The 27,555-nt window shown below is 41.4% G+C and overlaps 1 protein-coding gene across 2 annotated transcripts in view; it reads right to left on the minus strand.

Annotated features, from left to right (window-relative positions):
• Positions 1 to 1,479: 1,479 nt before the first annotated feature.
• The window catches only part of PTPN9 (protein tyrosine phosphatase non-receptor type 9), a 73,646-nt gene continuing 47,570 nt past the window's right edge, over positions 1,480 to 27,555 (minus strand). For both annotated transcript variants that reach the window (XM_074232757.1, XM_074232756.1), the window contains exons 9-13: positions 26,634 to 26,700; positions 12,486 to 12,564; positions 5,094 to 5,244; positions 4,282 to 4,489; positions 1,480 to 3,335 (exon numbers count right to left, since the gene is read on the minus strand). In XM_074232757.1, the coding sequence (XP_074088858.1) occupies positions 3,121 to 3,335; positions 4,282 to 4,489; positions 5,094 to 5,244; positions 12,486 to 12,564; positions 26,634 to 26,700 (720 nt within the window). In that variant the 3' untranslated portion in view covers positions 1,480 to 3,120. The remainder of the gene's footprint in view (positions 3,336 to 4,281; positions 4,490 to 5,093; positions 5,245 to 12,485; positions 12,565 to 26,633; positions 26,701 to 27,555) is intronic.

Genomic DNA, 27,555 nt, shown 5'->3' on the forward strand with positions numbered 1-27,555 from the left:
CATTCATGTATGACATGGCAACCTAACTTGGTAGGGTCATAGTGAGATGGGAAAACATGAAGCCCAACTCATGGAGCCTAAGGCTGCTGCACCTGAAAGGCCTGGGGAGGAAGGCTCCTTGTAGAGCCAAAGTATCATGAGAATTCTGATTCAAAAGGAGGAATCTAAATTATTTTCAGTGTAGTAGGTGTATTTTGGGTTGGGCCCTCTGATTGCACTGGTTTGGGGAATTCTGATTGTGAAAATTGTCTCCATCATGGCAACTATCCATCACTTGGGTAAAGAACAAGAAAGTCTTTCAGTTAAGAGATAAATGAATGAAGAGTAGTAACTTGGCACCCTGGCTGTCGCCAGCACTCTTAATTTAGTCTTCCATATTTTGGTCAAGAAACAAGGCCAGAAATATTCTAGATGTTGCCTGAGAGGCTCAATGACTGGCCTGTGATCATGGCGAGTCTTGAATCCTGGCCTTCCCAATTCCAAGGCCTGCATTTCATGCACCAGGCCCTACCACCTTTTAAGTGCATTGTTGTATTCCAATTCGTCGTAGACTGGTAGTCCACATAAGGAAGAGATAGAGAGTTATAACTCAACCTACAACTGACCATTGGAAAGCCCGATGATGCTGGGGGCTAGTTCACTATGAATGAAGGGGCTTTAAAAACTAGTGAGGATCTGGGGTGGCTAGGTGGCACAGTGAATAGAGCACCGGCCTTGGAGTCAGGAGTACCTGGGTTCAAATCCAACCTCAGACACGTAATAATTACCTAGCCATGTGGCCTTGGGCAAACCACTTAACCCCATTGCCTTGAAAAATCAAAAAAAAAAAAAAAAAAAAAGAAAAAGGTAGTGAGGATCTCAGAAGCCTGTGCATCCTGGTTCCTCCACTGCACTTACAAGTACACAGATGATAAACTTAGGCCAGGACCTGAGGTGCCTGCTGCCTACTGCTTCCTCTAAGTCAGCCTGTGAACTTGTAGCTCTCTGAGATCTTTGGGGACAGTACCAGCCTTCCTCCTCCTTGAATCTGATCCCACCTCCATGAAGTTTCTTTGACCACTCCCCCAAACCCACAGTGATCTTCTCTGATACATGCCCCCTATGAACCTATCACAACCTGCTTTGATTTTTAGTTAGCATTTCATGAGTTAGTCCTGCTTCCCCAATTAGATTGTGAGCTGCAGGTGAACCAGGGGCTGTGTCTTCTTTTGTATGTCCAAGAGTGCTAAGCACAGAATGCCACAATACTTATTGATTGGTTTGCTTAATGATATCCTGCCAGAAAGAGCTGTCTCCAGAAAGGGAGTAGACAAAAAATCCTGGCCTCTGACAGCAATCTTCTTCCAGAGAGGAGCCCTGCTCCCTTCAACAGGATTCATCTTTGGGACAGAGGACATTGGGAGTCTTTCTTCCCCTTGCATTCCCTCCGCCCCCCACAATGCACCACGATGCTACATCAAAGAAGCTAAAAGGGTCAGATCATTTGTAGGTATATTTATATGTAAATACAAAATTGTATCACCATAAGGTATTGAATATGAACATTTACAATTATTCTCCAAATCTGACTCAATCCTTGAACGTTAAATACAAAATGAAAAGATTGTAAAAATAAGAATATACACATTCAAAGAGCTTGTTACAGTATAAAATGACTGAGGGCCACTCGACCGCTGACCTCATCTTCTGGGGGGGGGGAGCTTTTGCATTACTGACAGTCTTCCCCTCAACACGGGTGAACTGTCAGTGATGTTAAGCTGGGGCAGAATAGAGCATGATGGGGAAGGGGGGTGACAAATGGCAATTCCAGAGTTGGGAGGGCCTCTTTGTGGGGGACTCCCAACTTTTAGCTCCTTCTTGGTACAGAACCAGGATGTGGCTGTCAGAGAAAGAGCACCAGGTGATAGGGGTGATGCTGAGGGAAGGCAGGGGTATGAGGCAGCCGAAGAGGGAATGCTTCAGAAAAACAAATGAGAAAGAAAAGCTCTTGTCAAGATTCCCCCAGATTAAGCTCCCCCCTCCTTTATTGGGCCCAGGGTCCCTATAAGCCCTTTGAAGACTTCGTACCGATTGCCTTTGGCCTTGGCTCCTCAGTGATTTTTTCCATAATCCCCTGAGGAGGACTAGGGAGAGACAAGAGATTCAAATGTCACAGTGGAGATCTGCAGCTCCTTATTCAAGGTAAAGGGTTTCCCCCAATTGAAAAGGTAAACAGAAAAAAAATGTTAAGTTGGGAGAATAACACACTGGGGTCACCACCAGCATTCCCAGGGCCAAAGACAGGCCAAGACCAAGAGAGAGGAGTGGTCCACACTCAGGGAGGTTACGTAGATGTAGAGAAGGGTGGTCCTCCCCTGACAGCAAAATGCATATAACTGACTCCCTCCCCCAGTCCCTCAGGTGGGAGTGCCACATGAGCAATGAATGGTGTTACTTCTGAAGTGACCTCTGAGGAACACGGAGGCCCGACCTCCAACTGCTAAAAAGAGGTGTGTACATGTGGATTTATAGAATACGTACATATTAACACATTCCGTATATATTACATACGCACAGACAGATCCAGACCCACACACACTCAACACACACTCACAGGCACCCAGATGGTAGATAAGATTGGAGGGCGTGCCTTCTTCTGACATCTCTTGGCACTGGGGATGACCTCTAGGACACGGAGGTTGGTCAGCCTCTCTTGGGATGACCTGAAGGTGGTCTCTCACCTCTGTCCACATCAAACTGCGGCAAAGTCAAGATGAGGTTAGAGGCGAGGGGGGTTTGAGAGGGGAAGAGAAGACCCTTTTTCCACTTAACCTCTGGGGACCTCTGTCAAAAAATGGTAGCCACAATTTGGTTTTAATAAGGCACAGTTCAATAGCAGGGGCTAGAAAGTAAGAACATGAGCTGCTAGCCACTGGCTACTGGTAGAGATTTCATCAGAGCTAGCTAGCCAAAGGAAAAGGCTGCCATGTACCAGGAGACACAAAAGAGGCGGATTGGTTTCAATATTACTGATGGCCACTTAGGGGCTTGGCAGTGTCCCAGGGAGAGTGAGGACGGCTGGCAGAAGGGTACTGATGGACAGTTGGTGCCTGCTCCCAGGTGAGAGGCCCCAGGGGCCAGCTATTGCCTATCTATACCCAGTAGATGGTAGCCAGGGGGCACCATGCCCTCCTTCAGGGCATATTCAATGATGGCCTTGTAACAGAAGTAGTACTGCTCCGGGTTCTGGATGCTGAATGCCCTCTGGGTCCTCATGCGGGACACTGTCTGAAACACATTCAGTGTGCCCAGCTCTTCCAGCTGTGCTAGGCAGATGTCCAGTGAACAAAAGGTGCCTGTGGAAGGAAGCAGACGGTCAAGCTTCCTCTACTGCCAGGGCTCCTGGCCCCAAAGGAACTGAAGTTTTATCAAAAGTAGTCTGAAATGAAGAACCTAGAACCACCCCCAAGAGCAGACACCCATCATGGGAGGCAAAACAAATGGGAACAAGCTGAAAAAAAAGCATGTCTAAGAGCAGAGAAGGTCCTTTTGCATGGCACATTGTCAGATGGGAATGGATGTGTTGGGAGTGATGTGTCTGCCTTTTTATTCTGTGTGATAACTGATACTCACAGGGTGGGGTCTGGGGGGAAAGAAGGCTCTATTTGGGAATGAAGACAATTTAAAGCAAGATATCAAGTTAAGAAGGCCCACTTGTCCCAAAGAATAAGCAAGGTACAGAAACAGTGAGGGGACAAAGGAAAGCAAGGACCCTCCAATTATTAGAAGAATTGCCTTGCTGGTCAGGCAAGGTGAAGCATAAGACAAATCCACTGGCCCTTCATTCCACTATGCATTATGTGGAACAGAAGGTGAGAGAACTATGAGATGGCTGGTCTGGAACTGATAATGTTCCTGAAATCATAATTCTCTTTGAAAAACACCTGTTTGCTCAGTTATGGATAGAAAAGGGCACTTGTCTATCAAGGAAAGGAGGGGTAGGATATGGAGAGAGGAGAAAGCATTAGGAGAAGGGAAAAGGAAAAAAGGAAGGGGGAAAGAAAAGGAAAACCAAAAGATAACTCCATTGGGATTTTCTTCAATGTCTGTTTTGTGATTTTATCACAAATTTATCAGTGGCTAACACTAGAGCTGTCAAATTCTCATTGAATGAGGCTTCCCATGGATATCTGTCTTCCACAGATCTAAAGAACCCTCTTCCTGAAAATGAAGTCCTGTGGCCCCAGAGCACTGTGTGCTTTTAGTCCCCTGGAAGACAGGACCCAGTCTAGAAGTCATTACCTGTCCTGCCAATGCCTGCGCTGCAGTGGACCACGATGGGCGGCCCCCTGGGATGACCTTTGAAGCGTGGTCCCAAGTTCCTGACTGCCATCTTCTGATGGTTTCTTACCACTCTGAGGAAGTCAATCAAGCTGTCAGCTGAAGAAGGGACCCCATAATCTGGCCAGCTCAGGAACTGGAAGTGGATCACCTGTCTTTTTTGTCGTTCCTGAGGGCCAAAAATCACTGCCAGTCAATAGTCGTCGGTATGAATACCTTCCTTCTCTCTCTTCTGAAACCTTCACTCCTCCTGAGACTGGTTAAGACAATATTTCTGCCTCTCTAAGTCATGATCCCTCATCCTTATTCTGTTCAGTCCCTCAGTCCCCTTCCCTTTGGGCATCTGTCTTCATCAACTTCTTCCCAATTATGCTGATCCCCTTCCCCAGTGCCTTTCCTCTTGGTTCCTTTCCTTTCTCCTGAACTCTCCCTATTAGTCTTTCCCTAGGACGTAAGTTCCAGTTTCAATAAATGTGGAGGTGGGGAAGGGGAAACAATATCTCTTTAGCAAGTCTTGGAGCTCCACTTCTCAAGAAGAAACCCAGAGCATAGTCCATGACATCGAGCCCATGTACAAGGACTCCACGGCAGCAATCTGGGGTGGCAAAGAGGAGATGGGACCCGCTATGTGACAGACAGGAATCACCCCAACTGGAGTGCATCCCAATTATTCTTTTCCCTTATACTGAAATCAATGTTTACCAGAGATTTGAAAACCCAAGCTTTTCCCTCCAAAAGGGAGACACCGGAGAGAAAGAACACAAGAATATTACTTCTGTGTTATGAATTTCCAGCGTAGTTTTCTTATAATGGTTCATATTTTCCACTCCTTGATTGGTCACTGTGAGAAAGCCAAATCGGATCCTACAGTCTTTTTCCAAGGGCCAGTATTGGCCACATTTTCTCCTGCCACCTTCCTCGAATCTGGAGACACACAAAAAATACAAAGGAGTTCATTAGTTAGCCATTCACCCTCAGTAGAACGTGTCTGCCAAGGCCTGCAGCGGCGGATCCCTGGGCTACCCTTCCACCTGCTTTAAATGTGTCTGTTCAAGACAGGCCCCGATCAACAAAACAATGGATCCCTGCCCTAGCCTGGAAGTCCTTGAGCTACTGCCCCTCTTCCACAGGTCCTGAATTACCTCATCTTTGCTCTTTGAACTACACTCCACATCTACCTATCACCAAGTACCTCATCTCTGCCCTCTGAGTTACTTCCCCATCAACAGACACCTAAGTACCTCATCTTCTTACCCCTTTAAAAGCTTTCTTACCATTCATTTGAATTGCTGGCCTCCCTTAGAGAGGACAGCCCACTTTTCTTTCTTGGGAGCACAATTCCCTAAATAATCTCTCATGCCTCTAAACCTATCTTTACTACTTATTCCCTGAGAGCTCATCTTCCTTTGGGAGGTCGGCCTGCTCTTGGGGAATGTGATCCCCAAATCAACCTTCATAGTCCTATATATTTCTTTACAGCTTATCCTCTCCTGGCAGCTGCTGTGACTAAGCTCTCTCTCTCTCTCTCTCTCTCTCCCTTAATGTCTATTAACCACTGTAATTCATAAATTAATTTTTTCTGTCCCTAAATTCTTCTGGGTCAGAGTTGATCTTTTAAGTGAATTCACATTTGCTTGAACCCCTGAAACCTTTAGCTACCACACATTTTCCAGCAAGAGCATGATTACCCCCAAATAAATTCTCAACTATCCTTTCCTTCTTTATCCCTCATTCCCTGCTGTTCCTGTTGTCTTTACTCTCCTTCTTGTTCATCCCCTCAGGGGATCAGCCCACTGCCTTTATTTTCTCTCTCTCTTACTTCTGCTAACCATAGTAATATATAATAAAACTCTTTTGTCCCTAAAAAAATAATCTCTGTCCTTGTTTTCCCTCACAAAAACAAATGAACCAAATCCCTTCTAAAGGGGATGAGAGCCAAGAGGATCTTCACAATGCCATTGTCCTTCAGGGAAAGACCTCATGGCAACTCAGGTATCTGGTCACACAACATGCATATCTTGCCCACTGCATAGAAGACAAACTAGCAGAAAAGGGACTTTCAGAAGGTCCTGGCTTTGCTTAGAAACTGTGATGATCCCAGAGCTAGTGAGTGGGCTCCCAGACATACCTCAGGCTGAGCTGATGAAGAAGGAAGAGATAAGATAAAATCCCCTGCCCTCAAGGAGACTGATCCTACTGGGCTTGAAAGCATGAACACAGAGAAAAAGAAAAAGTACTCCAGGATCATCAGGTGAGATAATAAAGAGGAAGGGAAGGACTCCAGAGGCAAAGGAGAAGGAAAAGGGAGCATGTGCTTGGCAGGGGAAATAGAATGGGCAAAGATCCAGAAGCAGGAAAAGAGGTCGGGGTGGGGAAATAGCCAGTAGAAGTCTAGAGCAAAGAAAGATCCAGGCTGAAGTCAGATTATAGATATAGAATCACTCTGAGTGTCTGATCATAGAATTGAGGGTCAGTTCTGCATTCTGAGTATGTGAATTTGGCAGTTTGAAAAGTAGATGATTGAGACACTGGGAGAGGGAAGAAAACAGTATCCCTTGTTGGGTGGGGGGGATACCCATGCCTAGAGAAAAGGACACATGATGAATCAGAAAAGGAGAGTGAGCTGGAGCCGTCACAGACATAGAAGGAGCAAAGCATGTCCACAAGAGTAGGGAATAGCTAAGTGTCAAAAACATCAACAAAACAGTAAAATTAAAGAAAAAGAAGGGGATGAGAGTAGGAAAGCAAGGAGGAATGGAATGACTAGATCACAGACAGATGGTGGAAACTACAAAAGGTTGGGGTTGAGAAGAATTTTAGAGGTCTAGAAAGTGGAGAATCATGAAGAATGAATGAATGAATGAATGAGGAATCACGGGGTAGCTCAGGAAATGACCATCCCTCTGAATATAGTTAATAATATATATTGTAATAATAATAATAATAATAGTAATAATAATAATAACAACATGGAGTAAATATATAGGTCTTGGAAGCTGAGGAAGATGATGAACTGGGAGGTGAGGCAGGATGGGACAATGACATGTATACTGAAATCCCCCTTCCCCAGTATAAGGGCCAAATTGGAACTGTGAGTCAGGGGTTAGACTCCCTGAGAAAGCAGGGAAGACAACAGCAATCAAGCTCTGAATAGACAGATAAACCAATAGAGGATACCATACTTTCCTTGACCTTGGGGTATTCCCATATGGCATACCATTCACTGTCTTTTCCATTCTGTACAGTTGCTGGGATGGTTAGGAAGGGAAGGAGCAGTGCTCAGGGGGGAGACTAAATAAAGAAAGCAAATCATCCTCATTCCTCTTTCCTTAACAAAGGGATCCTACAATCAGAGAATCTTAGAAAATAGCATTCAGAGGTATTTAGAAATTACCTAGCCAGGAAAATGTTCTGTAAATCTTAAAAGTATGACCTAACTATATTAATACAGACAAAAATACTGAGGTCAGAATAAATTACTTGTTCAAGTTCCCCAGGGGTTATATCATAGCAGGGACAGAAAGACTGTGCTCCTTTTTGTGATGCTGGAAAATAGGGTAAGTCTGAACCAATGAAATTTTTAAAAAATCAAATTCAATGGTTCCATATACCACTCCAAACCCTTGTGTTCACCAATGTTACTAATAATAAATCATATAATTTTTTTCCTATATATTAAGAAGCTTCTATGATTTGGTGTTTTTTTTTACATAAGGGAGAGGAGAGGAAGAAGAAAATCAAAAGAACCCAGAAAATTTTATTACTAACTAATCAGTCTGAATTATAGAGATCGACTATAAGGAGAAAGAGAAGGAAACAAAAAAAGTTGAGCAAGGTCTGTTTAAATTCTAGACTCCAAGAAAGATTTTAAAGGGTTCAGAGGAAAAATAGGTGGAACACCATGGACTAAAACTTTACAGGGGAAGTCAGACCAGAAGGAATGATTAAAAAAATCTCAGTGATAAAATTCTGAAGACAATGGGAAATAATTCCAACAAGAGGGGAAAATGGGACTTAATGTCAAAAAGACCAATATAGAGATACACCCAGAACTCCCCAACCAACTTAGATTTTAAAAGGATAACGTGAACAGAAGGCAGAAGCAGAAGTAGTTATCCCAGTCAGAACACTATGGCCAAGTGCTGAATGGAAGGTTTCAGGTCCATAGAGACACAGCAAAGGACAGAAACTGGCCAAGAAAGCTAAGGAAGTGGGGTTTTTTTGTAGTTGTTTTAGGTGGTTTTGGGGAATTTAATTGCATTTAGGAGAAAGGAATCCAAAAAGGGATAGCAGGACTAATGTTTGCAGTGAATGAGCCAGATGGTAACTAAGGGAGGACGACTTTTGTAATTTCTGCCAAGGAGAATGACCTGAGGATGGGAAAGAAGAGAAGAGAAATTGATGATAGGGAATAGTTAGCAAAGATGGGGAAGGAAACAAGGAAAGTTGGCTTAACTTTCCTGGATGGGTTCAAGCCCCTCAGACCAAGGAGAGCACCACCCTAACAACTGGCCAGCCAGAGACAATGGAAAGATGGTGGAGGGAGAAGAAAATGACACATCTGCAAACTACTGGTCACTAAGTATGGGAAAAATATGCAGTGGATTATTAAAGAAAGGAAACTATGAAGAGAAGAGCAGCAAGCCCAGAGTCAGCGGCTTCATCAAATACAGGCCAGGCAACCCCTTATTCCCTTTTTTCTCAGGGTTATTAACCTTGTGGGATAGGTGATTGTTCTATTGGTAGTATACTAGGTTTTATCAAAACAATCAATGAAATTATCTCCTACTGTTCTTGTGGAAAAGACAGGGAAATGTGAGTAGATGATAATACAATTAGACAAGAATCAGAACTGGTTGGATAGCCATATCTGAAGAAGCATTATATTAAATGTCTGACATCACCTTGGAAGGAGACTCTCAGTGGAGAGCCCTAGGGATCTGTACATGGCCCCAGGCTGTTAAACATTTTTGTCAATGAGCACAGAGAATATGCTCATCAAACTTGTAGAAGACACGTAGCCTGAGGGATAGTTAACACACTAGGTGACAGTCAGGATTCAAAAAAGATCTTGACGTGCTTGGATACTGGCTAATCTGGTAAGCAGACACATCTTTTAGTAGTTTAATAAAATGAAATTTAATAGGAATAAATATAAATTCCTACACTTTAGTTCAAAAGATGAACTTCACATATACAAGATTGATAGAAGAGATAGTCAACAATTAATTTGAAAAGGATCTAAAAGTCTAGTAAACTATGAACCCAATAGAAACTGGTCAAACACTATGGTGACCAAAAAATTCATGTAACTCTGCGCTCTAGGAAGAAGGAGGTCATCATCTCGTTGAACTCTACTCAGGTCAGACCATCTCTGGAGTCCTGACTGCAGTTCTGATCACCATGTTTTAGAAAAGACACAGATAAATCAATGAGGTGGGCAGGTGGGATTGGGAAAGGGCTTAAGGTCTGTGGCATTTAAGGGCCATCAATTTTTGCTGTGGAGGGCAAAGCAGGAGCATTGGAACGAAGCTACCAAGAGTCAGACTTAGGTCTCTGTGGCTATTCAGTTATTTTTCAGTCACTTTTAACTCTTCATGACCCCATTGGGTTTTTTTGGCAAAGATACTAAAGGGGTTTGCCATTTTTTTTCTCCAGCTCATTTTAGAAATGAGGAAACTGAAGCACGGTTATATGACTTGCCCAGGGTCACCCTGCTAATCAATGTCTGAAGTTGAATTTGAACTCAAGAAGAGGAGTCTTCTTGATCCCAGGTGCTCTATGCATTATGGAGCCGCCAAGCTGCCAGACTTAGACCTAGACTTAGGCCTGATTTTCAGGAAAAACTTCCTAAGAATTATACCATCTAAAAGAAGGGTGGGCTCCCTTATTTGAGAGTTTAAGACAGAATCTGGATGATCATTTGGGGGCTATGATATAAAGGTGATCCTTTTTGAGGGATGGGTTGGTCCAGATGGCATTTGCACCTTTACACTTTGTGATGATTGCCAATTCTCCTATCTTAAAAATGAGGAAACTGAGGTCCTGAGAATTGAGGTAGCCTGCTCAAGCTGACACAGAGAACCTGGGACAGAACCAGGATGAGAATCCAGGGATCCTGGATCTTATCCAATGCCTTTTCTTCACACAATACATTTCTAAATGATCACTGGCTTGATGGGGGTGGAGAAATGAGAGCTGGTCTTGAAGCCAGAAAAACCTGGGCTTGAGTCTTTTTTCCTGGCATATACTAGTTGCATGACCTAACCACATCAGTTAACCTCCCAAGATTCTAGGCAAGTTGAAATTTTTCAATTTTCTACACTAGAAATTCTAAACTATACATTTCTAAAATATAAATATGGAGAAGGTACCTACCTACATTAATAGAGGGAATTTCTTTACCTGGGACTTCTCCATTTTAATGAAATCAAAGGTACAGTTCCTAACACTACACATTAGAACAAGATGCCCAAGTGAACAGCTGAGCAGCAGGACACTTTGGGTGCTCCTTTAAGGAAGAGGGAGAGGATCTGAGAACAATAAGTTAAAGACAGAGGTATAGGATCTCTTTTAAGATGGCAGAGACCTGGGCATATTGGTAGCCTAGGGAAAGAGGCACTAGATTGGAAGAAAATGAAGTTGGAAGAAGGAGAATAATCTGTTGCACAGTACAGTGAATGGAGAGCTGGCCTTGGAGTCAGAGAAATCTGGTTTCAACCCCTCCCTTAGATATGCACTAACTGGTAACGCTGGGTAAGTCCTTCAAACCCTCTGGACTTCAGTTTTCTTATTAAATTTGGTGGCCTCTAAGGTTTTTCAGCTCTAAAGGTATGGCCCTATGATTCCATTACTGATGAGACAAACCTCTCTGGGAGGAAAGCATAGGGGATGAGATAAGGGGCAAGTTACTGACAATAAAAAAACTACTTCCTCAAAGACTAGAATAAAGGAGCAGAGGATGGGTCTGAGCCCTGACTACTCTTAAACAGATAAAGACACAAAAGTACAGGTAAAGGGGTGGCTTGGTGGCGTAGTGGATAGAGCACTGGCCCTGGAGTCAGGAGGACCTGGGTTCAAATCCGGCCTCAAACACTAAATAATTACCTAGCTGTGTGGCCTTGGGCAAGACACTTAACCCCATTGCCTTGCAAAAACAAACAAAAAAAAAGTACAGGTGAAGACATAAACTTGTAGCTACATATGATGGGCTTAACAACCTCAAAGTCATTTATTTGTCTTCTCCAGAACACCTAGAATGGGGCTGGGTCACCTCTGACAAATGAGGGACCAATAAAAAAAAAGCTATCAAACTGAATTTAGTTTAAGAACTTATAGGAAATGACACTCCTCAGTAAGGCTATCAAAGCAGAAATGAGGCACAAGTTATATAGCTATGATGAATTTATAAGATTCATTTATTTGGTTATACCAATCCCTTAGTACCTCATTAGAGAGTGACACAGCTTACTCTCCTTTCCCAATAATTTTTCTTTTAAGTGAAAATTTTTATTTTTTGAAATTCCATGTAAAAAATAGTTTTTAATATTTAATTTTAATATTCTTTTTTAAAAATTTTGAATCCAAATTTTTCCCTCCTTGAAATAGCAATTTAATATAGGTTTTAAATGTGTAATCATGCAAAACAAATTTTAACCATGTTGAGAAAGAAAACTCAAAAAAGAAAATAAAAAAGTATGCTCCAATCTTGATTCAGACACCCTCAGTTCTTTCTCTAGAGGTGGATAGAATTTTTCATCTTAAGTTCTTTGAATTATCTTAGATCATTGTTTTGCTGAGAATAGCAAAGTCATTCATAGTTTATCATCTTACAATACTACTGTTACTATGTATACTGTTCTAGTTTTTCTGACCTTCATTTTCAGAAAGTTAAAAACCAATTTCCCACCTCCCTCCTTCAAATTTTGTTTCAAAAATCTTGACAACTGATTCTAATATATCTTGATATCCAATATCATGATTCTGTGATCATATTCACCTTTCTTCCTCTCCATCATTCATGTTTTTCACCTGATGTTTAATAATATATAACCCAAACATATTCTTCCAACCTCAATCTCTCTCCCTTTCTCTGGCAGATCTTGTCACCACTCATAATGAGGGTGAGGAGGGGTGGTAGTGGTGGTAGAGGAACAGGTACTCACCGTGTGGTCATGACAATTACCAGAACTTTCTGCTCCCAGACCATGAGCCAAAAGTCATGGTAAGTGTTCTCCAAGGGACCTGAAGTGATAGAACAGAAGATAGCATGTGACACACAAAAAAATTTCTCTTCTCTCCTCTTGCTTCTTCCACGCCCTAATTATAGGATCCATATTAACTTCTATTCTCCTGTCATTAGGCTCTTTCTTCTGAAGAATTCATTCATTGTTATAGTTCTAACAATCACTTCTATGATGAAGATTTACCAGTTTATTTGGCTGGTTTTTCCCTCTCAGCTAAGCCCTAGTGCCACATAATCATCTTGGATGTCTTAATATCATCTCAAACTAAAAACATAACTAACTTTTTTCCCTGCCTCTCTTTCTTCCCTGTCCCTCCCACACAGAGATCCCTCTCCAAATCTTGATGTTTTTATCAAATATATGGCAATCTCCCCATTCCCCAGGCAGAAATCTTGATTCCTCCTCCCTTTCATCTTTCCAATAGCCAGATAATTAACAAATCCTGTCAGCAACTTCTTTGAAAAGACTAGTTTTTCTCCTTCCCTTTAAATTTCCAATATTACCAGACTAATTCAGGTTCTCTTCTCACCTGTCTCCTGGCTGAACAATCCAGTCTGTCTCTCTTTCTCCCAACCATCCCACACACTACCTACAAGTCCCCGTAGTAGTGGTAATGGAAAGAGAAATGGATTTACAATTAGAGAAAGTACTACTTGTGTGAACATATATCTGAGTCTTGATTTCTACATCTATAAAACAAGGTGGGGAGAGGAGGATGGTTGACTAGATAACCTCCAAGGTTTCTTCTACTTCCAGATCTATGATTCCAGGATAAATGTTCATCATGTTCCCAAAATGATGCATCCATCTTGTCACTTCCCTGCTAAAAATCATGAACAACCCTCTCTGTTCTACTAAACCAAACCTACACTCTTCTGACTGGCATTCCAAGTCCTCCAACATGTAATCCCAGTCCACTAATCTAATTTCCCAGGGCTCCTTGAGATGGTCCTATGCTTAAATTAGCCTGGTTCCTCGATGTCACACACACACACACACATACACACACTTCCTCCAGCCGTCCTCACTCTCAATCTCACCCTCATTTTTGCTTGTGTTCTTTCCCCACATTGAATACCTTCCCTTCCACCTCCCTGTACATTTATCTCCAAGCCACATTTTTTTTCTTGCTTATCAGCCTGTTCAAGAAGCCAGTCCAAATAAGTCGATTCTTTGCATCCAAGAAAATGGTGTGATGTCTTCTCTTGAGGAACACACCATCTGTTTATACAACTACTGTTGTTGTCACCCAACACCCCACACTGATCACCACCTCCCCTTTGTGACATTAATACCTGATTCATGATCCTTATGGTTCTTTCTCTGTATACTCTGTCATCCTTAGAGTCCTTCAAAACTCATGATGATGATTCCCCTCTGATAACCTGACCCCATAATAATTTCCTCCATGTTCAACTCCAATGACCATCTTCACTTTCTTTCCTTTAGTCATACTAGAATAGTCATATCTTAGAGCTTAATTTCTGCTTTCCAACTCTAGTTCCCAGGAAGAACTTAGAATAAGCTTAGGATAAAGTGATCACTGCAAATTCCATCACCAAGTTAACTCAGTCTTGTAGACTGAACATCTTCCTACATCTCCAGTCTCCTCTCCCCTCCAATTAGAGACTGGAGAGTGGAATTCTCAACTACTCCCAAAGCTTTCCTTTGTAGAGAATTGGATCTGGACTCCCCAACTGATCCACCTCTTTCTATCTGCAGCTGTTTGACTTCAACTTCACAGAACAAGATGACCTCTGGTGTACCCCATCTCCCTTTTCATATTCCATCTGTGTGTTGTCTTCCACCTATTAGATTATAAACTCCTGAGGGCAAGGTCTTTCTTTTTCTTACTTATATTCCAATTTTTAATATAGCGGTAGGCACTTAATAAATGTTTCTTAAATTTTGTCAAAATTCTAAGATATTCAATATCTTGAACAATCTATTCTCTGACCACACTACTTGCCCTTCTCTTCTCTCCCCTGCCATTCACATTTTCACCTTCTATTTAATAATATATATCCTAGGGGCGGCTAGGTGGCGCAGTGGATAGAGCACTGGCCCTGGAGTCAGGAGTACCTGAGTTCAAATCCGGCCTCAGTCACTTAATAATTACGTAGCTGTGTGGCCTTGGGCAAGTCACTTAACCCCATTTGCCTTGCAAAAAACATAATAATAACAATAATAATAAATGTATGCCCTAAACTTTTTTTTTAGTTAGAGGGAGTAATTTAATATAGAGGAGTTCGTTTTGAATGGATCTTTTCATCTAGGGTGCACCAGCACTAAAATTACTAATTTTCTATGTGGCAAATAAAAAAAAAACAACTAAATTTGAAATACATATTTTTGTTTTACTTGCTATGTAATTTATGTATTAATTTGTACATTATCCTTAACAAATTCTAAAGAAAACACAGAGCATAAGGATTGGTTTCTAACTGTGCCCCTTTTGTTTCCTTATCTCTTTCCAAACCTTTAATGTGTAGTAGGTGTTCCTAAGGGTCTGCCATTAGTCAGCTTGTCATATTTCTCCATAATTCTTCCCTTGGCAATCTCATTCACTCCCTTGGCTCCAACTATCACTTTTTAAAAATTAATTTATTTTTTTAAAAATTCAGAACTTACATCAAAAATGTGAGCATTTCTACAATGCCACATAAGGCACCAAAAAGAGGTCTGTATAAAAAAAACCACTTTTTTTAAAAATATCTAATAAATTCTTCATGTTAGCTTTCAAATACAACTAATAGTATTATGCAAATGACTTCCAAATCAATGTTTAGTCATGACATCTCTAATTACCTCCAGCCCAGGTCCCTCAAACTCAATATACTCAAAATTGAGTTTATTAACCATTCCCTTATACCAGCTTCTTTTTTATTCTCTTAGGTATAGCTGTCTGTGATAATGCCCCCAAATCTGCCTCCTATGTTAGAGGCATTACCTTTACCTCTTCCCTGCCTCTCACCTCTGCTGTATGGTTACCAAGTCCTGTTAATTCCACCTTTGTAACATGCATTCATCCTTCACAAGTATTCCTTCTATCCCACTGTCACCCCTTTAGTCCAGGGTTCCATGACCAGGGTTTGTGAACTACTGCAATATTCTTTTCTTAAGACATCCAATGATCTCCTAATCAATAAAACTAATGACCTTTTTTTTGCTCACTTGACCGTTTCATGGCTTCTGTGATGACCACCCTATCTAACCATATATATTGACCTTTGGCACCAGAGATATCACATTTTCTCCTACAGAACCAGGAGCAATAACTACCCAGTACTAAGGCCTGAGGTGTATTATAGACATTAAGAAATAACATTAAGATGGTCTCACTTTAAATGAAGAGCTAGACAATCTCTCTAGAATAGAAGACTTATGTTGGAGCCAGATACTGGAAGCCTTGAATGCTAAGATATGGAGCTTTTCTCCTTCCCTCATAGACAACAGAAGGCAATGGGTAATATTCAAGCAGAGAAGTGAGTTGATCAATCTAAAGCATCAGGAAGAATTCCTGGGCAACTGAATGAAAAATGAGTGAAAGAAGAAAAGGAACTAGAATTAAAAAAAAAAAACTAGTTAGAACACAATTGTAATAGAAGCAATCAAGGAAAACCTTAAGTAAGATGATGTCTTTGAGAGTAGAAAGGAAGAAATGAAAATGAGAGATAGAGAGATGAAGTCAATGGAACATGACACCCAATTAAATATTGGGGTTGGGGAAAATAAAGGAAAGGAGTTAAAAGAGTTAAAGATGATATACAACTCTTGAGGAAAATATAGATATCTTGGAGTAATTATGTAAATATGAAACAGGGTGAATGGTCATACTCAGAACAATACTAATGATTCCATGTTAACATAAAAGGAGAGCAGGAAGAAAGTGTCCCAGACAGTTTTGTGGTTGAGGGGAACATAGGAGGGTTATGATCATTTTCTTCCAGTATTTGAATGGCACTGATGGAGAAGAAAAATTGATTAGACTTCTTTTGTTTGGTCCCAGAAGTAATGTAGAGAAAACAAAAGAGGCAAAACTAAGTTTGACATTAGACTAAGACCAATCCACAATCATGAGGTAAGTCACCTTAGGAGGTGGTGTGTTTCCCTCATTGAAGATCTTCAAGTGAAAACTAAATGACCACTTTGGGAACTAGGTTAAAGTAGGGAATTCTTTCTGCGTAGGAGTCAGAGGTCTTTTCCAATTCTGAAATTCTATGATTGCTGTAACTCCAAAATCTCAAAGCAGGATGGAAACAGTGTAATGCTAATCAAAAGCAAAAACAGGGAGGTGGGGAAAATTTAGAGATGAGTCTGTTTTGAACATACTAAATTTGAAGCACTAGCAAAGCACACACCAACCAGTACAGTACCAAAACTCGGGTGAGGGAGGTTAGCAGGAAAAATAACAAAGTCATCACAAAAAAATAGTAATAAAAGTCACAGCAACAGATATATTCATAAATGTAAAACAAGGTTGGAGCTCTGGGAATATTCATCCTACAGGTGGTGGGGAGGGGAAGAGCATGAGCCTTAGAAGGAGACCAGGAAGGAACATTAACACAGATAACAATATAACCAAGTCACAGAAACCAGAGTAAGAAAAACATGGGGTAATCAATAGTGTGAAATGAAGAAGAAAATTCAGGAAGGAGCAAGTCTAAAATCAAGAAAGTGACTCTGGTAATTAGAAAACTCCAAAATCACTGATTTGGATATTGGAGTAGATTCAGTTCAACCCCCCCCATTCAGTTTAGAGATGAAGAAACCAAGTCCTAGAGAGGTGACTTCACAAAGACATAACTAATACAGGTATTAAGTGGCAAAATCAGGATTTTTCTGACTCAAATCTCACTAGCCAACTGATCCTGTCTATACCTTGTTTGTTGGTTCCTCCATTAGACCATGGGTTCTTTGAGGGTAAAAACTCTTTCTTGCCTTACTTTGTTTCCCCAACACTTAGCTCAGTGCTTGCTGACTTGATTCCTAATTGTCTCAGTTGGTGATATTGAGAACACTTTCAGTGGGGGCAGAAAATAGATTTAAGGGGATGAAGGTATGTGGTGAAAAAGTAGAAGAAGTTAATGGAGACCTCTTAGGTCTTTTTTAAAAAGAAGTTGTTTAGAGAATAAGAGTGGAAAATGAGGCAATGGCTTGAGGTGGTAAAAGGTTTAGAAAAAACAAGTGGTTTGAAATTAATTTGAATACCTGAACAGCTTTATAGACAGAAGGGGGAAAAAGTCAGGAGACAGAGAAACTGAAGATGAAAACAGGAGGAATGATTAATGCAGACCCACCACAGGAGGCACCTGAAGGATAGGATCAAGGTTAGATTTGCCTTGGAAAGAAGGAAGAAGGTACATTCCTCTGAGAATGGAGGAGAAAAGAGATTAGGTAAAAGCTTTAAAAGTAATTTGAGAAAGAGAGTCACTGGTTTTGTTAATGGGATATTTTACAGACCATCTGTACAAAAAGAGGAAATAGATGAGGAATTTGGAAATGGATGTTAAGTCTGGCACAAAACCATGACAGCCATGATAGGAGCCTTCAATTATTGGGACATCAACTGAAACTTTTTGCCCCCATCAGTACCACTACCAGAAAAGAGAAGTTAATGTTTTATTGACACGCTTCCATGACAGTTTTATCTTTCAAAACATGGAAGATTCCACAAAGGTAAATTCTGTTCTGAGTCTAAATCTTACCAACAGTGAATACCACAGTTGGAGTTGCAGCAAAGCTATTAAGCTTTCATTTGCTGCCTTTGCTGGTGGGAAAGTGACCTCGCCATCTTAGACTTTGTGATGAAAGAGAGGGAAAGACCAAAATGGCTTGATAAAAACCCTAAATTATGAGATTTCAAAAGTCACAGAGAAAGGATGGATTGGATCCTATGTATTAAAAAATCTAGAGGCAAAGTCAACTTAGAAGAGAAAGAAAGCTCTCAAAAATAAGAACTGCATCGTAGGATACAGAAATACAAGCTGGGATTTTTTAATTCTTTTTTACCTGTATCAGCTTCTACCCAGCTTAGAGTCTGGCATCTATGAGGACACAATCAAATCTGAATGATTGCTAAGTCAATCATCTTTATAAGATTGAGTATAACCAGAAGATTGGAAAAGGAGTGAGCTTGCATCTAGAGCCGATGATGAAAGAGGCGGTTAGCAAATACCACCTCAAAAAGGAAGTGTCTGCATGATGACTCATATCCCATAAACAAAAACATTAAAAGGCGGCTGAATGTGGATGGACCATAACAACAACTCAACTCAGCCCCTAGAAGAGAAAATGAAACCAATTCTCCAATCCTCTCTCTTTGCCCCCAGACCCTTCCTCCATAGAGGTGGGGCACTACAAGCCCATTTGGCCCAAGAGACCAAAGGCAGTTTCACTTTGTTGGTTTTCTTTGCTTTTCTTTACGACAAGAGAAGATTCAGTGATGGGGAGCCCAGGGGAATGGAGACAGTACAAAATGACAGAGGTATTAAAAAAAGGCAACAAATGAAAGTTTACAGAACCAAAAACTGTATCATTCCAACCCTTATTTTCCTCTTTGATAGGGCGATTAGACTGGTGAACACTGAAGACGGTTTTCCTAGATTTGTGTAAGGTTGTGTGAGTCCTACCCTTGTGAAAGAAATGGTGACATCAGACGGGAAGGCTCACCGAAAAGGACAGTCATTAAAGCGTTGGCCGTTGGGGCGGAGCCAAGGTGGCAATGTGAAGGCAGCATTTCCCAGGAACTCCTTCCCCCCAAACTCCAAAAAACCAACAAATGATGACTCTAGCTAAAATTTAGAGGGGCAGAACCCGCGGGAAAGGCTGAGTGATACATTTTCCCAGGCCAAGATAATTTACCAGTTCCGCGGGAAAAGTGTGTTTCACCAGGACCAGGGATTGGGGGAAAAAAGCAGAGCAGCGCAGCCCAGCCCAGAGATCACTGACAACAGCTTGAAGGGGCGGCGAGAGACCTCGGCTACACCAGAAGGAGTGTGGAGTGGGGAAGCACCAACAGCAGAATCTGCGGCGAGAATCCGGAGCAAGCAGCCGCACCCCCAGGGAAGCCTGCAGAGATTTCTCTGCTCTCCCTTGGGGTACGATTCTGCTGTTTGCCTACACTCAGATCCAGGTTGCAGTTTGGACTTCCACACTAAGATAGCAGGATCCTCCTTATAGCTCCAGGGCAGGGGGTGCATGTACATATCAAAGCACAGGCTAGAGAGCATAAGACCTTGGAGGAATAAAGGTCCCAGTGGGGTGTCCCAAAACACAAAACAAAACCCCAAAGCCTTGGAAGTGCAGTCTTGGGCTAAGAAAATGAATAAACAACAGAAAAGAATCTGGCCATAGAGAATTACTTTAGTCCCATGGAAGATCAAAACACATACTCAGATGATGACAAAAATCAAAGCTTCCGTATCCAAAACCTCCAAGAGAAATAGAAAATGGGGGGCGGCTAGATGGCACAGCAGATAGAGCACTGGCCCTGGAGTCAGGAGTACCTGAGTTCAAATCCAGACTCAGACATTTAATAATTACCTAGCTGTGTGGCCTTGGGCAAACCACTTAACCCCATTGCCTTGAAAAATCTAAAAAAAGAAAAAAAATAGAAAATGGGCACAGACTATGGATGAGCTCAAAAAAGTAATTCGGGAGATGGAGGAAAAATTGGGAGGAGAAATGAGAGCAATGCAGAAAAATCATGAAAACCAAATCAACAGCTTGGTGAAAGATACACACAAAAAAAAAAAATGAAGAAAATAATATGCTAAAATCCAGTTTAGGCCTAATGGAAAAAGAAAAACAAAAGGCAAATGAGAAAAATGCCTTAAAAAGCAGAACTGGCCAGCTGGAAAAGGAGATAAAAATAACTCCTTTGAGGTGGCTAGGTGGTGTAGTGGATAGAGCACTGGCCCTGGAGTCAGGAGTACCTGAGTTCAAATCTGGCATCAGAAACTTAATAATTACCTAGCTGTGTGGCCTTGGGCAAGCCACTTAACCCCATTGCCTTGCAAAAATCTAAAAAATAATAATAATAATAATAATAACTCCTTCAAATGCAGAATGAACTAAAGGAAGCTGATGACTTTGCAAGAAACCAGGAAGAAATAAAACTCTTCCAAAAAAGCCAAAAATTAGAAGAAAATGTGAAATATCTCATTGGAAAAACAACCAACACTGGAGAAGAAATAATTTTAAAATTATTGGACTATCTGAAAGCCACAATCAGAACAAGAGCCTAGACTTCATTTTTCAAGAAATAATATAGCAAAATTGACCCGAGATGCTAGAAGCAGAGAGTAAAATAGAAATTGAGAGAATTCACCAGTCACCTCCTGAAAGATATCTCAAAAGAAAAACTTCCAGGAATATTATAGCCAAATTCCAAAACTCCCAAATCAAAAAGAAAATTCTAAAAGCTGCCAGAAATAAACAATTCAACTATCAAGGCTCCATAGTCAGGATTACACAGGATCTGGCAGCATCTACTAAGGGCTTCTAGGGATTAGAATACGATATTCCAGAAAGCAAAAGATCTTGGTTTACAACCGAGAATCAACTACCCAGCAAAACTGAACATCCTCTTTCAGAAAAAGATGGACTTTCAATGAAACAGGGGACTTTCAAACTTTCCTATTGAAACAACCAGAGCTGAATAGAAAGTTTGATCTCCCAAGTACAAGACTCTGGAGAGCCATAGAGGGGGTGGAAGAGAAGGAGTAACTATGAGGAACTTAATGATATTGAACTGAAGATATTGATAACTCATATGAACTTTCTCATTTATAACAGCTGTTAGAAGGAGCATATATAGACAGGACATAGGAAGGAGCAGAATATAATGGTATAATATAGTAAAAAGATGGAGTCAATGGGTGATAAAGGAAAATACTGGGAGGAAGGAAAAAGAGATGAAGAAGAAGCTAAGAAATTTCACATAAGAGTCAAGAAAAAGATTTTTCAATGGAGTGGAAAGGGGGAAGGCGGGGGGGGGGGGGGATGAGTGAGCCTTTATTCTCATCAGAAATGGCTCAGAGAGGAAATAACCTACACACTTAATAGGGTGAGAAAATCTATCTGACCCTAGAGAAAAATGAGAAGAAAGGGATGGGATAAGGGGGAGTGGGGCAAGGGAAAGGGGGGTAATAGGTGATAGAAGAAAGGGAAGATTGAGGGAGACGGTACACAGATACAACATACTTTTGGACAGGGCCAGGATGAAGGAGAGAAAGAGAGATTAGAATAAATGAGAGTGGAGGTACAGCTAGTAATAGCAACTGTGGGAAAAATATTGAAGCAACTTCTCTGGTGGACTTATGATAAAGGAAGAAACTCACCCCAGAGACAGAGCCATTGGAATCTGAACACAGACTGAAGTACATTTTTTTCTCTCTCTATTCTTGAGGTTTCTCATCAATGTACAGCATGGAAACAATGTAAAGACTATTAGACAGCTTTTGTGGGAGGAGGGAGGAAAGGGAGGAGGGGAAATTGTAAAATTCAAAACCTTACAAAAAATGATAGGTATATATTACTATTGTATATAATTGGAAACCAAATAAAATATTAACAGAAAATGTTTGCAAAAAAAAAAAGTGTTGGCCGCTGTTAGCCCTCAGGATCTTGGCATCATTCATTAATGCATTTGCTTATCAAACTGGCACTAAGTTGGGAGGTATAATTAAAAAGTGAAGTTAGGATCCAAAAAGATCCTGGTGAAATTGGACAAATATGACAAATTTATTAAGTTAAAGGTTTCATTTATATTTATTAATTTATTTATGTTTATATATGTATAGGTGGGATGGTATGCAAAGCACTGTCTGCTCAGACCTTTTTAATCTCTCTTATTTCTCCCAACCCTGAGAAGCAAATGCTATCAAGCCTATTTCAGAGAGGGAGAAGCTAAAGCTCAAAGAGGATAAAATGAAGATGTAAAAATTATAAAGTTCAAATGCAAAGATTTCAACCTAAACCCTCCTAACACTTCAGTCAGGAGCTTGAGGCTACAATGTTTCTCAGGAAATTAAAGCTAAAAATGTAATGGGTAAAAATGTGGACTTTTACACACTTAAGTTGCAAAAACTGATTTATTTCTTTCTCTCTCTCTCTCTCTCTCTCTCTCTCTCTCTCTCTCTTTCTTTCTTTCTTTCTTTTTTAGGTTTTTGCAAGGCATTGGGGTTAAGTGGCTTTCCCAAGGCCACACGGCTAGGTAATTACTAAGTGTCTGAGGCCGGATTTGAACTCAGGTACTCCTGACTCCAGGGCCAGCACTCTATCCACTGCACCACTTAGCCGCCCCTTAAAAACTGATTTCTAGAGTACAAGATGGGGGCAACATGGTCAGGAGGTAGCCCTGCAGACCCCCGAGTTCATGTAGCTTTGGGCAGCATCAAGAGGTAGAGAGTGCCCAGGCAAGGGGGGACGGCTCACCACCCTGGTAAGGAAGACCAGACTCAGGGGATCAAGTTCATTCCATTCACCTAAAGACACAGGGATGTCCCTGTCCTCTAAGGTCCCAAGGCGGACTAGATTTGGAGGGCTTGAGCCAGACAGAACTGTCCAAAAATAGTCACCAGGGCTGAGGAAGAAGACCATGAGCCCCCTTCAACAGGAGGCCTTAAAGCAGAGCATGCTTGGGGATGTTCTTGGTCAGAACAGGACTGGACTGATTGGTCTCTGAGATTCTTTCCCTCTCAGATTCAGAGCTGAAGAGAGACTTCTGTCTTCTCAGGAATATAATGTGAACATTAGGATGAAATAAGTCAGAATTATAGAGGCAGAGTCTTCTAGGGGAGAAAGAGAGGGAAGGAGAAGGACCTGGGAAACGGAGGAAACAGCAGATGCTCATTTTAGTAGATCTTCCCATCTTCATGACTCTGGTCTCTCTTCAGCAGCTTCTCTGCACAAATTCTGATTCTATCATAGGCAACAACCCCGAAAACCCAGTCCTCTTATTTCCTCACAACTCCTCAAGCTCTTCAGTCTCTCATCTAACTAAACCACCCATCAGTAAAGTCTTACCTTAGACTTAACCTTCTCTCAAAACAGTTCCATCTATAATCTTAAACTCTGGAATTCCCCTGACCACTAACATCTGGTCTTCCTACATCTCACTGTATTCTCTGATTCCATCATTCTTCCCCCATGTTTCCTAGAATCCTTACTCTGGATTCCCCCTCACAATCTCGAGCCAGTCATTAGCTTTTTCCATCTATGGTTCATTCCGGAATCTTCATCCCACTTGTTCACGCCTTACTAATAATTGCCAGCCTTGGATAACTCCTACCATCTGCCTTCTCTGTTACTCTGCTTGCATTACTGAGCAAGGCTAGAATAAAACCTTGAGCTGAATACTGAATCCACTACAAATCCACAGGTCCTCAGAGTTGTGTGCTCATCTCTATCAACTTTCTGTTACACGGCTTGCAACAACCAAATTGGCAACTTAGAATTACAGAGTTGGAGCCAGAAGGATCTAACTCCTTACAAATAAGGAAACTGAGGCTGAGAGGGGGTGAAATGACTTGTTCAGCATCACAAAGCTAGCAAGGGTGAGAATCAGGATTCAAACCCAAGTATTCCTAACTCCAAACCCAGGACTCCATAGTTTGTGGCTCGGTTTAATTCAATCCAATCCAAGAAATATTTATTAAGTTCCTGTTATGTTACATGCTTACTTATTTCACTGTGGGGGGAGGGAGGGATGGAAGGGAAGAGATTTCTGAGGCAGAAGCTCTCTTTCCTTTTTTTTTTAAATTTATTTAAGGCAGTAGGATTTAATAATTTGCCCAAGGTCACACATCTAGGCAATTATTAAGTGTCTGAGGCTGGATCTGAACTCAGGTCCTCTTTGACTTCAGGGCTGGTGCTCTATCCACTGTGCCACCTAGCTGCTTCTGAAGTTCTCTTTCCTAAAATGAATCAGAAGCTCTTTAGTCTAGGACTTAGAAATGGAGAGAGTGAGACCAGAGTCCCTGATAGGTTACCCAGAGCCAATCCTCCTGTCTCTAAAGGCAACCCTCTGTCCATCATACCAAACTAAGGAGCCCTCCAGAGATCGGAAGTAACATGGAAACATGTCCTACTCTTCTACAGCAAGCCACCTTCTCCAATTCTACTAGAGAATTCTCAAAACATGCTCAACTCCTGTCTTTAAAGTCCTCTCTTGAGGGGAGTATGCCAACAGATCAGTACTTGAGTTTATATACCACTGAGCATTTGGGTAGGGGTTCTTGGCCTCAAAAATGACATGGATGTTCCAGGAAGACTAGTGAAGTCAACATCATAACAAATATCTATTATTCTTTTTTTTTTAAGGTTTTTGCAAGACAAATGGGGTTAAGTGGCTTGCCCAAGGCCACACAGCTAGGTAATTATTAAGTGTCTGAGACCGGATTTGAACCCAGGTGCTCCTGACTCCAGGGCCGGTGCTTTATCCACTACGCCACCTAGCCGCCCCTAACAAATATCTACTAAATGCTTAGGCAGTGAGAGAGACAGAAGAATTTGTATGAGTGTGTGTGTGTGTATGTAGGTACACTATACATACACATGTGTATACCTACAGGTGTACACATTCAAGATGAACTTGCACATGCAGGTCTCTTTATGCATATGTGCATACATGGGTACATACATACATATGCATGTGTATACTAATATGCATATAGATATGAATGTATATACATACAAGAGTGTGTAATTGGGTTTCAGCACCAGAGAAACTTACAATCTGGTAGATCATAAGGAACTGCTAGATGGATGTCTGTACTAAGAATGAAAAACAGGAGATACATGTTTTTTGTACAGAATTTCTCCTAAGGGTCTGGCCCAAGCTCGAGGAACCAGTACCTTGCAGATCCCACATAGAGGGGGCAAGTGATAAAGATCTGTTTGCCACTAACTTTGTTGCTGCCATAGGTCAGTTACAGAAATCAAGTGCTAAAATTGTTCATGAGAAAACTAAAGATGAATATTAATTTAATTTGCTTTTTAGGAATTATTAAAATAATCATACCAAAATCTGGTCAATTTCTACTGATGACGAGGATTTCTCTCAGAATGTTTTTAAATACATCAATTAAAACACATAGGATTACAAAGGTAACCAGTTTTTTGTTTTTTTTTGTCTGTTGTATTCTCCCATTAGATGTAAGCTTCTTGAGGACAGGGACTATCTAGCACATAGTATAGAATAGGAGTTTAATAAATGTTTACTGACTGAAAAATATGAATATCAAGAATTTTTGAAACAAATTCACAGGGGCGGCTAGGTGGCGTAGTGGATAAAGCACCAGACCTGGAGTCAGGAGCACCTGGGTTCAAATCCGGTCTCAGACACTTAATAATTACCTAGCCGTGTGGCCTTGGGCAAGCCACTTAACCCTGTTTGCTTTGCAAAAACCTAAAAGAATAAAAAAAATTAAAAAAATAAAAAAATAAAACAAATTCAGTCCTCAAGGTTAAGAAATCGGATTTCATATCAGGACACGGATGCTACAACTGTCACTTTCAGAGACTTGCCAGTCCTATTCTTGGAGACTGAGAGGGTGTCCATATTCTCCAGGATCACTGTGCTCCTTTCTGGCTTGTACACAGGAGCAAAGTCAAAACAAATGTCACCTCAAAAGCTGGGCAGAGAACTTGGTCAGGTTCTCGGCTTCTTCTCTCCTCTCCTACTGCCTTTCTTTCCTGCCTCTGGGTTGCAGGGTAGAGAGCCTGGAGAACTCTATTACCCTGCTGCCTCCAACTCATAATGCAAACCCAAGACTCTGAGGAAGCAGAGCCTGACTTCCAGGCTAACCCAAGCATTCCCAAGTACTAGTTTCCTAGCTTGATAAAGCACAGAAATCACCACTCCCTGTCTTTTCTGCCTTCCTCTTTAATATTCCCAACTCCACCAAGAAGTCGTAATTTTGATCTCCCACCATCTCTTATGCACAGCTGCTGCCTTCCTTGGAGTCATAGTTACGGGTGGTATGCAGTAGGTGGTTGAAAAGAAATCAGAAAGACCTCCCAAAGCTAAGAACCAGGCAAACATTACAGATCCCCTCTTACCTTGGGTGCCGATGTAAGCGTTCTTCTGCTTATAGCCATCCATGAAACTGGCATTGATGTAGTCTGTCTGGAAAAGAAAAAGAAAGAAAGCTCACTCATTCTTGCTGTGAGTGGAAATCTAAGAGGGTGGGGGTAGGAGATGATCTACTGAACAATCTTGGTGCAGGCCTGATGTAGAACATGGTAGAAGCTCAGAACTGGACCTCAGGTCATCTAGTCTGAGCTCACATGGAGTGAAGTAATCTCTTCCATGTAACTTTGTCACTTCCCTGAATTCTCTCACCTCAGTGAACTAAGAGAGAAAAAATAGAGGCTAATTTAAAGCTGCTCAACCTTAATGACTTGCTGTCTCCACTTCTTCTCTTCCACAGATCTAGGTCCTATTAAGACTGAGCAAAGGGAAAAGGAGGCCACCGATTCAAGTGGGTGGTTAGCACAATTCTCCATCTTAATATTCATAAATACAGAATGGCAAAGAATGCCTAGCCACCAACAGACCCATCCAATCAAAATATCCAACCAGGGAAGGGAAGGCAAAGGAAGAGCAGACTCTTATCTCTGTCCAATACCAAGCAAAAACCTAGGGATGCTTCCCAAGGTCCTTCTATCACATGTGTCTCTAAAGAAACGGAATTACCCTAATATTAACACTTTTTTCTACGTAATCTCTGATTATACCTTCTCAGATCTTTATTCCAAAAGGGGAGAGTCCCTAAGACCATGATGCTTAGGAACTTTGTATTCACCAGTCATGTAGGGCAGAAAGAGCAAGAGGTTGGAGAAGGATGATATTACTAAATAAGAATCATTTCAGTAATTCCAAGTCAGGGGAAAAAACCTGGCTTTTGCTGCACACTGTGGAGTTAAGGCTATACCCCTCTCCCCGTCCTTTCAAGATTCAGATGCCAGCATTCTTTGGGAA

This window comes from Macrotis lagotis, chromosome 4, assembly GCF_037893015.1.
Source record: "Macrotis lagotis isolate mMagLag1 chromosome 4, bilby.v1.9.chrom.fasta, whole genome shotgun sequence".
Taxonomy (NCBI): domain Eukaryota; kingdom Metazoa; phylum Chordata; class Mammalia; order Peramelemorphia; family Peramelidae; genus Macrotis; species Macrotis lagotis.